This window comes from Suricata suricatta, chromosome 16 (assembly GCF_006229205.1).
Source record: "Suricata suricatta isolate VVHF042 chromosome 16, meerkat_22Aug2017_6uvM2_HiC, whole genome shotgun sequence".
NCBI lineage: Eukaryota > Metazoa > Chordata > Mammalia > Carnivora > Herpestidae > Suricata > Suricata suricatta.
Genome location: NC_043715.1, coordinates 51,678,533 through 51,690,494, shown reverse-complemented (window position 1 = coordinate 51,690,494; position 11,962 = coordinate 51,678,533). Strand labels below are relative to the sequence as shown.

Sequence of the window (11,962 nt, the reverse complement as noted above, 5' to 3'; positions counted from 1 at the left end):
CTCTGAGCTATCAGCACAGAGCCTGACACAGGGCTTGAACCCACAAACCATGAGATCATGACCTGAGCCGAAGTCGGACACCCAACTGTCTGAGCCACCCAGGCACCCCTAGTTCTGAGAGCGAGAGAGAGCACAAGGGGAGGAGGGGCAGAGAGAGAGCGAGACTTCCAAGCTGTCAGTCCAGAGCCCGATGTGGGGCTCAAACTCATGAACCGTGACATCAGTCCCTTAGCTGAAGTTAAGACGCTTAACTGACTGAGCCACCCAGGCTCCCCAGAGCTGTATTTTTTTTAATGAAAACATTGAAGTTTCATCTCTTTTCTTCCTGTGCCCCAAAGGACCTTGGGCACTCCACTCTGAAATACAATTCTAAAGCAGGACGATGGCCATGTGGGAGGGCTGGCTATAGGGCTCTGGTGCCACGGGGAAAGCGGCCCCAAAAGTCTTCCTCAGGGAGCCAGGGAGGGATCCCCAAGATTGCAACAGATTCAGCAGCTGACCGGGTGCCACCCCGCAGAGGATGGCTTCGTTGTAATTCCAGTTTCCCTTTCCAGGAAGAAAACACAGATGTGCTGCTTTGCCAGTCCAGACAAATGGCCTCTGCTTTAGTTCCTCTTCATTAATTAGTATGAAGACAGCCAGTGTGGTGACTAAATTTGGAATCCGAGGCTCTTAAAAAGGTGAATCTCTCAGTAAGCCATTCCTGCGTTTCTTCTCCCAGTTCAGGGGTGAGAGTGGCAGTTAGGTTCATGGCTATGGCTTTCTGCTAACCTCAGAGAAACCCTTTCAAATGACCGCCTCTCTATGGCCCAGCCCCGTCTCCAGGTTTATGCCTCCTCCTGTCAGGCACGGCATCAGAAGGATCGGGTGTCCCGACAGCACCCTCCGTCTCCGAGGGGAGGTTGAAGCTAAGGATCCCCAAGCAGTGGTGTGCTGGTAAATGTGGAGCCGCCGGCTCTCCGGGGCGGGAGGGGGAGGGGGGCCTCACGGTAGCGCACCCCGGTCACCGTGGTGTAAATCCTCCCGCTGCTGCTGATTTCAAGCTACCAAAGTGAAGTCACTGCATGAATTTGGGAAATTGACATGCACCATCTAGATGCAATGAATTCACCTCAAGAATATACAGAATAGAAAAATGCAATCAGATCATTGGGAAATGATGAGCTTTGAGTATTTAAATTTGCTTTTAATGAGATTGATTAGAAATATATATATATTTTGAAGACTGCCTTGCAAAACCAATCCAAGAAGAAGATCCTGAACATGAAACCGTCTGCTCTCGTGTGCTGGTATGAGCCAGCCCCTGCTCGCTGCTGCTCCCCAGTGCTCATTCAACCTTGAAATTCCTTAGGTGCTTGAAAAATCTGCGCTCAGACTCAGGGCAGCGGTTTTCTGCAGAACTTCAGGAACAAAATCCCTCAGGCTCAGAGGCCAGGGGGGCTCTGGACACCAGCCAGCCCCCAGCCGGGCTTACCTCGCCTGCACTGCCCTGGTGCCTGCCCTAAAGCGCTCACACATCGGCACCAATGACTACTCGCCTGGGTGCGCACACGCACACGCACACGCACACTCGTCCAGACGCTGTCCTGGTTCAACCCCATGGCCTCCAAAGATTTCCTCGTGGCAGAAACCAGACCTGGGGTGCTCCTCCGCCAGGCTCAGGCCTAGTGTGAGGCTGTGGAGTCACATTAAACCCCTTGGTTCTAAGGACACAGATGCCAAATCCACCAACCTGAAAAGTAACACTTGCTCATGGACAAACGCCCTCAGCATCACTGACCTGCAAACTGTGCCCTCACTTGAATTTTGATTCAAACCAACGTCAATTTTTTGAGACAATCGGGGAGACGTGGACTTTGGTTTAGTCCCATTTTTATTTATTTTTTAGGTTTATGTTGAGAGAGAGAGAGAGAGAGCGCGCGCATCAGTGGGGGAGGGGTTGAGAGAGAGAGAATCCCAAGCAGTCTCCTCACTGTCAGCATAGAGTCTGACGCGGGGCTCGAACCCACGAAACTGAGATCATGACCTGAGCCAAAGTTGGACGCTTAACTGACCGAGCCACCCAGGCGCCCCTTTAATTCCATTTTTAAATGTGATAATGGCATTGTAGGTTTTCTTTTATTATTTATTTTGAGAGAGAGCACAGTAGGGGGAGGGGCAGAGAGAGAGGGAGAGAATCCCAAGCAGGGTCCATGCTGTCCCTGCGGAGACCAATGCAGGGCTCACACTCATGAACGGTGAGATGGTGACTTGAACCAAAACCAAGAGTCGGATGGATATTTAACCGACTGCGCCACCCAGGCACCCTTGTAGTTTCGTTTTATTTTGTTGAGAGCAAATGAGTTCATACATTTTTAGAGCAGAAGTTGGTTGGCAAACTACAGTTCCACTTCCTGATTCTGTAAATTAATGTTTATTGGAACACGGCCACAAGCAATTCATTTATACGTGCAGTGGCTCCCTGGTGGGCAGAAACCAATAGGCGCGGCAGAGAGAGTGTCTCTGTCAAAATAGCCCCAAATATTTACAGGAAAAGCTTTCAGACCCCTATTTTCGAGAAACATCCTGAAGTATTTACCTACAAAATAAGAAAATGTCTGGGATTGGCTGTAAAATAATCCGATGGGGGAAGGAGAAAACGAATGAAACAAGACGGACCAGGGGGCGACGGATGCCCTTGGGTTCGGCATCTGAGTCTCTGTTGTTACGTATGTTTGAAATTTCCGTACTGAAAAGCGTTTGCGAAGGGAGGACCGGCCCTCGCGGCCTCCCAACCGCTCTGACTTCACACCAGGACCCTGGCACCTTCGGTCTGACGGGGATTGGGACGAAGCCAGCATCGTTCCCGCCGACTCCACACACGCCCCGTGATGACTTCTGTCCCAGGCTAACCGGAAAGGCCATGGGCACTGAGAGAGCCCCCCAGAGCCAGCTGTGCAGTGAGTGCCCCCCCCATGGGGCCCAGGGATTCTGGAACAGGGGAAGGAGGGGCAGGAGGGCCCCGGGGGAAGGGGGACTCTGTCCAGGAGTCAGGCCCCAGATCAAGGGCCTCGGGTAAGTCTGTGCTCTGCTCTCTGCACCCCTCCCGATCCACATCTGGAGCCCCCACTTCCCCCTGGGATCCTGGACATCCCCTGGGCAACGCCCTGCCCTCCTTGGAGACTCAGGGAAAGTTCTAGTAGCAACCCCTCGTCGTCTTGGAACTGACTCTGAGAAAGTTAATATATGTAGGTGCCAGCCCTGTCCCCTGCACATCTGTGTGGCCGCCAGTATCTCCCTTCCTGCCGCCGGACCCGGTCTCTGTCCTGCGCCGTATCTGGTCGCATAGCCCGGTGGTTCTCAGCTGGGTGATTTTGTGTCCCCTTCCCCAGGGAGTGGTTGGCAATGTCTGGAGACCGCGTCTTCTGTCGCGCCTTGAGGGGCAGGCGCTGCTGGCATGCACTGGGTAAAGGCCGGTGAGGCTGCTCATCCTACAACGCACAGGATGGCCCCGAGGCAGAGACCCTGCCTGCCCCCACCCCACCCCCAGTTCACAGGCCTGAGCTCCTGCTGAGGAAAAAAGTGCTTAAGAACACGGGCCTGGAGCCAGGCTGCTGGGATCACACGCAGGTTCTGCTGCTTCTCACCTGGTGACTTCTCTGGGCCTCAGTTTTCTCCACTGTAAAATGGGGACAGCTAAACCCACCCTGTCAGAATTGTGCCTGGAGTAAATGAAGTAAGACACATCTGGCACATGGTCCTAAACACCCATAGTCATTTTATGGGTAGCAAGATGGAGCAGGCCCGGCCCTAGCAGGAAGCAGGCAGGCTCTGTGACGGGAAGGCCTGCCCATGCCGAGGCCGTGGGGAGCCCTGGGGCCTCTGCCAGCCCCCTCTCCATCCGCCAGACTCCCCTCCGCCCAGAGCAGCGCTGTGAGGCCCACAGAGGCGCACAGCACGGAGCCCCGGACGGGCCACAGTGGGTGCTCAGGGTGCTCACCAGGGGGACCGGCTCCGCCTTTTCTGCTGACTGCGCCCTTTGGCTTCTTGGCATTCAGCCTCAAGGCCCACGGCTCTGTCCAGCTGATTGTGTTTCTTTCCAGGCCTCTGCATCATATGTTTTCTGACTCACTCAGATATACCCCTCCAGCCCCCACTCTCCATCAAACCACATCCCTCTGTGATATGCTGCTTGGGTTTTCCCATCTCGTGGCTGGACCTCTCCAGCTCTGCCACCAGCTCCCTGGAGCCCTCTCCTCCCGCTGCAAGAAAAGCCCCTGAAATTGCCTCTCTACCTCCACCCACTTCAGGGCACCTACCACGTGTCCCCTTAGCTAAAGCCCCAAAAGCGGAGGGACCCCTGCTGCCACGAGTGGGGACCCCTTGGGGCGGGTCATCTTGTTCTGACGGCCTGCCCCCTCAGGGAAAAGCACCCCACAGACAGGTGGAGGAGGCTAAGGAGGAAGGTCCAGTGGCCTTCTTGCCAAGGTGCCCCCAGCACCCTAGCCCCAGCTGAGAGCCACGCTCGTTCTCAGCGCAGGGATGGGAAGGGTGAGCACTCATCCTGGGCTGCGGCTTGTACAGGGCTGGGGAGCAGGGGGGGCCATTCCCTGAACCCCTGTCAGCACCCCCCACCCCCACAACCACCTCCCCCCGTGACAGCAGCCGGCACTTCCCTAAGGAGCACAAGGCCTGGCCTAGATTCCCGGCCCACACTTGACATCTGGAGACCAGAACCACACAGGCAGGCACCAGGCCCAGGCCCAGGGCAGGCTGGCCCCGACCCCATGCCTCTGACCACTGTGCCGTTGCCTGCAAGTCCCACTACTGCGTCCATTTCATGGAGGGGGAGACTGAGGCTCAGAGGAGCCATGTGGGAGGGGACTGGAGCCAGCGAGGGCCCTTCAGGGCACAGTGACAACTAGACACAGGAACAGACTCAGAGGCTATCACAGGGAATGTGCAGCCCCAAGGCCAGACCACCACGTGCCCCGCCCCCCTCCCCCTGCCCCAGGAATTAAGGAGGCAGAGAGAGCACAGAGGAGGACAGACACAGGGACCCCGAGACCAGGCACCCTTAGCATGCTTACCAGAGCGTTTACTTCCGGCCTTCCAACGCCCCAGAACTATTTGGGGCAAGAGGAAGAAAATAGACTGATTTGCTTCCTCTCAACCCCCTTTCCCCAACGCCCACCCCCTCCAGCCTCAACTATATTCTAAGAACCTGACCCTACACCCAAGGAAAGTAGTTTCATTTCCCCCACCGCAGATTTCTCAAAGGGAGGGGAGGGCGGGGCTCGGTTCATTGTTTAAGGACCAAGAAGCGGCGGGGGCAGACCATTGGAAACAACGGGAGAGAGAGGTGGTGCTCCTTCCACGGAGAGCCCAAGGTAGAGGGGAGGCTGCCAGGAAACTGGGACCACAGAAATAGACACGGGGAGACGGGGCAGAGGAGAGGGGAACAAAGAGAAAGACGAGGAGGCTAAGGACGGGGTCAGGGGGGCAGAGAGGTGAGCCCAGAACAGGTGACTGCTAGAAGAGGTACGTGGAGGCTCTGGAGAGACAGGTCGCCATAGGGAGGGGCCTGGGATGGGACCCAGGCCCCTGTCACAGTGGCCCTTGCTTCCCCTCCAAACTAGACACCATCTCCCACCAAGAGTTATGGCCTGGTCGGGTAAGTAAGCAGGAGATGGGGCACAGGGCTGCGGGGACAGAGCCCTCCCTTCTCCCCACACTCACCTACTGACCTGCCCACTGACCCCATCCTCCTCCCTCCAGCCCGGTACCTCCTCGTCCTGGTCTCCATCTTTGTCAGCCTGGTGGCCTCCCTGGACTGGAAAACTTCCCATAGCCAAGATCCCTTTGAGAAATGTATGCATGATCCTGACTATGAGGTGCTGCTCAACGTTGTGACCTTGGGCCTCAATCGGACCTCAAAGCCACAGCGGGTGATTGTGGTTGGTGCTGGTGTGGCTGGGCTGGTAGCTGCCAAGGTGCTCAGTGATGCCGGACACAAGGTGAGAAGTGCTGCTTGCAGTCTACCTGGAGTCCTTCCTGCTGCAGGGGGCCTGGCCACATGCCAGCTGAGGGGCTGGTAGGAGGTGGGGGAGAGGAGCGGTGCTCTCCCCCTTGGTCTGGGGACGAAACCGGCAGGGAGGCTGAGAGACCTTGGACTTCGCCTGCCCCACAGTCTCATTCCTGAGGGAAGTCCCTCTGAATGTCCTCCAACCTGCGGGGGCGGGGTGGGGGGGATTTGTGTCGGTGGCCATGGAAACTCCACTCAAGGAGAACTGCCTGAGGTCTAACCACTGCCCCTCTCACTGAAAGCCCAAGAAGGAGAATGGGCTGGGCCAGGACTTCTGGGCAGGGAAGAAATCCCCCCCTACCCCGCCACTCCCCAAGCTGGGAAGTTCCTCTGCAATCTGGCTTGCAGGCTTCCAGCTGTAAGCAGGAAACTGCCCTGTTGTGCGCGCTTGCCAGGACGTCTGTTCTCCCACCAGCTCCTCCGGCTTCTCCATGAAGAAGGGGGTCCTTCTCTAGTCTAGGTCTGGGCTGCTGTGGGGATGGGGGTCAGTGGGAGGAGCTGAAGGGCCCCGCTTGGTGGTCCCCATCCCCACCCCTCAGGTCACCATCCTGGAGGCAGACAACAGGATTGGAGGCCGCATCCTCACCTACCGGGACCGGAAGACAGGCTGGATTGGGGAGCTGGGAGCCATGCGCATGCCTAGCTCACACAGGTGAGCCAGGCGAGGCCTCCCCCAGCCCCACCTCTGTGCCCCTGAGGTGCTCAGATCTCCGTGGCCAGCCAGAGCTCCAGTTCTGCCTCCCCCAACCTCGTCTCTTCCTCATGGCAAGCCCCGACCCAACCCAGACTCTGTCCCCATTCCCACTTGGGCCCCAGTGGAAGCCAGCTCCGGCTCCAAACACGATCGGAAACCCGCACACCTTCAGCCTTCCAGCCTCGCTCCCATTTCGTTCCTGGACCCAGCTCCGGTCATGCCCCCACCGGTGACGCCAGCCCCCAGCAGACTCAGGCCCATCCCCAAACCCTCCCTGAGGAGAGGGGCCCCGACTGCCCCGAACCCTGCCTCGCCCGACCCCTCACCAGCCTCTTCCGGCTCCTCCAGGATCCTCCACGCGCTCTGCAAGAGTCTGGGACTCAACCTGACCAAATTCACTCAGTATGATGAGAACACGTGGATAGAGGTCAACAACCTGAAGCTGCGCAACTATGTGGTGGAGAGGATGCCCGAGAAGCTGGGGTACAAGCTGCGCCCTGGGGAGAAGGGCCACTCGCCCGAGGAAATCTACCAGATGGGTCTCAACCAGGTAGGCAGCCCTGCGGCCCGTCCCCCACACCCCACCGCCCTCCGTCTCTGGCCCCCTTTTCACGCACGCTGTCCGGACAGCCTCAGATTCTATGAAGGCCTTTGGCTTAAGCTTTGGTCTGCAGCCTGACGTTTTCCCCATCCATCTTGGGGGGCCCAGACATTTGTCCGTGCCCCCCCACCGGCCAGACCTCAGGACCCTCTGGCTCCCACCGAGCTCAGCATCTTCCCTTAACCCCACTCATGCTCCCCGTCTCCCAATGTCCCCATCGCCTCCACCCTAGTCACAGGGCAGACGGACCCTCAGGTGCTGTCCTAGCTCCCTCCCTCCCCCTTCCACCACCAGTCAGTCCCCAGCCCCATCCTACCTGCCCCCTGACTCTCCTGCAGTGTTCCCGGCCCTCTGTCCCCGCGGGCCCTGCCCTGGCTCAGGCTTCTCACCCCGCTCCGGCCCCTGCTCACAGCCCCTGATGGCTCCCCAGCACCGTAGCCCCAGGGTCAAGCCCTGAGTGGCCTGGTTTCTCTCACCCCTCTGACCTCATCTTCTCTCCTCCGAGAAGTGTTTGTTGTCCTCCGAAGCCTTCACAGGGGCCAGACACCCCCGTCCTGCTCTCCTCCTTACCCACGATGCCCTTCACCATCCTGCACCGATGCCCTTGCTCTTGCTTCCTGCGCCGCCTGGCAGCCTTTTCCCTTTCCCACCCAGGGGACCCTGCTTATCCCCCAAGAATCAGGTTGTGTCCCCTCCTCCAGGAAGCCTTCCCTGTGCTCTCAGGGAGGAGCCGGCCTCGGCCACCTCTGGGAGTTCCTAACTGTCCATCTCCCTCCTGGACCAGGGTGGGCACTGAGTCCAGGCCAGGGCACGGACCAGTTCAGGGAGCCTAGGGAGAAGCCAGGTGAACGATGAGGGAGGGAGCGAAGGAGCACATGCTTTGAGGAGCTCCCGGCCCCTAGGGCGCGGCCAGGGGGCCAGAGAAGAGGGCTAACGTCAGGCGGCCTCGAGGCTCCCAGGGAGGGGGCAGACTTGAAGAGCACAGTAAAGGACGGCCGCTCGTGTATCAGGCAAAGACAAGGCAGGGCAGGTGTGCAGCGGCGCGGTGCAGCAGGCGGGGCGGCCCGGGCGTGGCCTCGGCACCATACATAGTGCTGCAGAACCACAGCTGCCGTAAAAGATGGTGACCGAGGGCCTCCGGGCCCCGGGGAGCCACAGGAGTGCTGTGCGCAGGGGAGGGTCCAGGGAGGAGCCCCCTCAGGGCTGATGGGGGGGGAGCAGAAGGGACTCAGCTTCTGTCTGTGGCCACAGTGATGCAGGTTCCATAAGCACCAGGACATGGCATTGACTGAAACAGACACGCTCCCTGTCTGCACCACTTCGCAGCCTAGGACAGGTGCTGGCCAACAATACCCAATAGGGCTGAGCGTGGCGCTGTCAGGGTGGGCTGAAGGCAGGGGGCGAGGACGAGGGGCATTAACAACTAGGGAAGACTTCCCAGAGTGAGGGGCAAGGCCGAGGGCACAGCATGGGCAAGGGCCTGGCGGCTTGAACAAGAATGGTAAATGGCTGGTCATGGGCAGGTGCGGGAGGAGAACCCAGGCGTGGACCCCACATCCGGCCTCTGCAGTCCCTCCCCTGGGGCTCAGCGCTGTCCCCTTTTTCCACCACAGGCCCTCAAAGATGTCAAGACACTGGGCTGCAGAAAGGCAATGAAGAAGTTTGAAAAGCACACCCTCCTGGTGAGTGGGGGCCTTGGCGTCACCGTCTGAGAACCTAAACAAGGAGGGCTCCGATGGGGCTTGAGCCCTGGAGCCAGAAGGCAGGCATCCCAGAGGCCACGGCCCCCCTGCTTGACCCCAGGGCTGCACACGCCCCCTCTCTGGGCTTGCTTCCCTTATCTGGACGGCTAAGCTTCGGAGAACCATACTAATAAGCTCATGGTCATGTCAGGGAACCAGGAGGCTCAGCCTGGGAGGGACCCACATGGGAGCGGGGACAGAGCAGGTGGGTGCAGCCTGCCTAGGTCCTTACCTGGGCCCGCACCTGTCCCCCAGGAATACCTCCTCGGGGAGGGGAACTTGAGCCAGGCGGCCGTGCAGCTCCTGGGAGACGTGATGTCCAAGGACGGTTTCTTCTATCTCAGCTTCGCCGAGGCCCTGAGAGCCCACAGCTGCCTCAGTGACCGGCTCCGGTGAGGGGCGGGGCCCGTGGACGGGGCGGGGGGCGACGAGGGCCAATACGGGCGAGAAACGGAGTGGGCGGGGCCATTGGCGTTGGGGTGTGGGGGGGAACTGACGGGGAGGGGGCGGAGGGACGCGCAGCTCGGGACTGGCCGCAGGCTCCCTTCAGTTCCGGGTCCTTCAGAGGAACATAAGAATGTTCCCGGAGAAAGGCGAGGCTCAGAGAAGAGACGCGTTTTCCCGGATCGCGCGTTCTCTGCTTCCCAGTCCTCCGAAGATGTCTGGGACTGGCGAGGTCGGGGGTAGATGAATGGGCGGGGCTAGAGGGGAGAAGGCAAGTGGGTGCCAGCGACCGCCGGTAACGGAGTGGGCGGGGCCTGCGAGAAGGGGCAAGGTCCGAGGGGACCCGGCAAGTGCGCAGGGCGGGGCCCGCGGGGAGGAGCCCACGGGGACGGGCAGTGCCCGAGCTCCCGGATGACGCGCCCGCCTGCCCGCAGGTACAGCCGAATCGTGGGCGGCTGGGACCTGCTGCCTCGCGCGTTGCTGAGCTCGCTGTCCGGGCCAGTGCTGCTGCACGCGCCTGTCGTGGCGCTGACGCAGGGGCCACACGATGTGCGCGTGCACGTCGGGAGCTCGCGCGGGGCCAGGGTTCTGAAGGCCATGACCGCCGACGTGGTGCTGCTGACCGCGAGCGGGCCGGCGCTACAGCGCATTTCCTTCTCGCCGCCGCTGACGCGCAGGCGGCAGGAGGCGCTGCGCGCGCTGCACTACTTGCCGGCCACCAAGGTGTACCTGAGCTTCCGCCGGCCCTTCTGGTACGACGAGCACATCCAGGGCGGCCACTCGAGCACCGTCCGCCCGTCGCGCGTGATATTCTACCCGCCGCCGGGCGAGGGCGCGCTGCTGCTGGCTTCGTACACGTGGTCGGACGCGGCGGCCGCCTTCGCAGGCCTGAGCCAGGACGAGGCGATGCGCGTGGCGCTCGACGACGTGGCGGCGCTGCACGGGCCGATGGCGTACCGCCTCTGGGACCGCAGCGGCGCCGTCAAACGCTGGGCCGAGGACCCGCACAGCCACGGCGGCTTCGTGGTGCAGCCGCCGACGCTCTGGCGTGAAGACGGGCAGGACGATGGGCAGGACTTCGACTGGGCAGCCCCCTACGGCCGCGTCTACTTCGCCGGGGAGCACACGGCCTACCCGCACGGCTGGGTGGAGACTGCCGTCAAGTCGGCGCTGCGCGCCGCCTTGTTGATCCACAGCCGAGAGGGGTCCCTGCTGGCCGACAACCGGAAGGGGCTCCTGCACCCGGAGCCCAGCCGTCCCCGGTGCGAGTTCCAAAAGGGTGGTGCCACCCACACTCCGGCCCCGCCCAGGATGACCGCCCTGCACACCAGCAAGAGACCCAGGCATTAAAAAATGTATTTTCGGAAAAAGCCGTGTGGTTCAGTCACTTCCCAGATGTGCATGGAAAGAGCCGTTAGCCTTCTCGGTGGAAGGAGCTGCGCCTTGTTTGGAAGCCCCGGCAGCCATCCTGCTCCTTCCTGGGGGGGGGGGGGGAGGGGGGCATCTAGGGGGGGGGAGACAAGGGACCAGAGGGACACTGCTTTGCGCCACTGGTAAATGGCAATCACGGTGCCCGCTCCGGCTTGTCACCAGAGGAGCCCTGATGCCAGTAATAGTCCGGCAGGCAGCGGGTTAAACACGAGTTTATTGTCACGTAACAAGAAGCTGGTGGGCAGAGTCCCTAGAGTGAACAGCTCTGCAGGCCTGTCCATCTAGGTTATGTCCGGGATGTGCCCCCGCAGAGCTCCTGGTGGCGGGCCATGCCCAGCACTTCCCCCTCATTCCTCCAAAAGCCCCGAATCCATGCGGGTAACAGAGCCCTGCCTCCAAGAGCCCCGTCCAGGGGCCGCCTCTGACGTCTCATTGGCTGGGTCGGGACCACGTGATCAGGCATCGGCTCAGCAGCAAGGCCACGAGGGAACGACAAGACACCACCCCCTCCGCATTCAGGTCCACGCCAAGACGGCAGCCTCCTTCACCTACACGAGGCCCGCGGGACACGAGAGGGGTCAGTTTAACGAGGTCAGCTCATCAGGAGCCGCGGGCGGCCCGCTGGGGAGGCCCGCCCACTTCGCACACTTCCGCCCCGGCTTCTGCGCGCTGGATAAAGTGCTTGTGCCGGGCGGGGCTGGCCCAGTGGTGTTAAGACTTCACGCTTTCCTCTTCCTCCTCTTCCTCCTCCTCGGGCAGGATCTCCAGGCTGCTGTCAGGCTGCGGGGCTGTGTCCTCGGGGGGCGGTGGGGCCGGTGGGGCCCGGGTGGGCGACAGCGGCAATGGGGAGGCAGGAGGCGAGGGGCTGCGGGGCTCCGCGGGTGGCACCAGACCCAAGACCTCCTGCACGTTGTGGGGCAGCTCCTGCAGGGTTGGCGGGCGGGAGCGGAAGTCAGCGGCTTTGCCAGGGCGGGGGGGGGGGGGGG

General features: G+C 60.8%; 2 protein-coding genes across 4 annotated transcripts in view; one reads left to right on the top strand and one right to left on the bottom strand.

Annotated features, from left to right (window-relative positions):
- IL4I1 (interleukin 4 induced 1) overlaps window positions 1-10,915 on the top strand; it is a 34,941-nt gene extending 24,026 nt beyond the window's left edge. Inside the window, exons 2-10 of one of the 3 annotated variants that reach the window (XM_029924872.1) lie at window positions 555-680; window positions 814-936; window positions 2,795-2,939; window positions 5,758-5,996; window positions 6,604-6,716; window positions 7,107-7,308; window positions 8,973-9,041; window positions 9,357-9,493; window positions 9,980-10,915. In XM_029924872.1, coding sequence (XP_029780732.1) covers window positions 2,903-2,939; window positions 5,758-5,996; window positions 6,604-6,716; window positions 7,107-7,308; window positions 8,973-9,041; window positions 9,357-9,493; window positions 9,980-10,895 — 1,713 coding nt within the window. In that variant the 5' untranslated portion in view covers window positions 555-680; window positions 814-936; window positions 2,795-2,902 and the 3' untranslated portion in view covers window positions 10,896-10,915. Of the gene's footprint in view, window positions 1-554; window positions 681-813; window positions 937-2,794; window positions 2,940-5,302; window positions 5,370-5,618; window positions 5,654-5,757; window positions 5,997-6,603; window positions 6,717-7,106; window positions 7,309-8,972; window positions 9,042-9,356; window positions 9,494-9,979 lie in introns of those variants that run through there. The other 2 variants (XM_029924873.1, XM_029924874.1) reach the window with 2 other exon arrangements.
- A 257-nt stretch (window positions 10,916-11,172) lies between these two features.
- TBC1D17 (TBC1 domain family member 17) overlaps window positions 11,173-11,962 on the bottom strand; it is an 11,893-nt gene continuing 11,103 nt past the window's right edge. Inside the window, exon 17 of the mRNA XM_029924876.1 lies at window positions 11,173-11,941. Coding sequence (XP_029780736.1) covers window positions 11,688-11,941 — 254 coding nt within the window. The 3' untranslated portion in view covers window positions 11,173-11,687. The remainder of the gene's footprint in view (window positions 11,942-11,962) is intronic.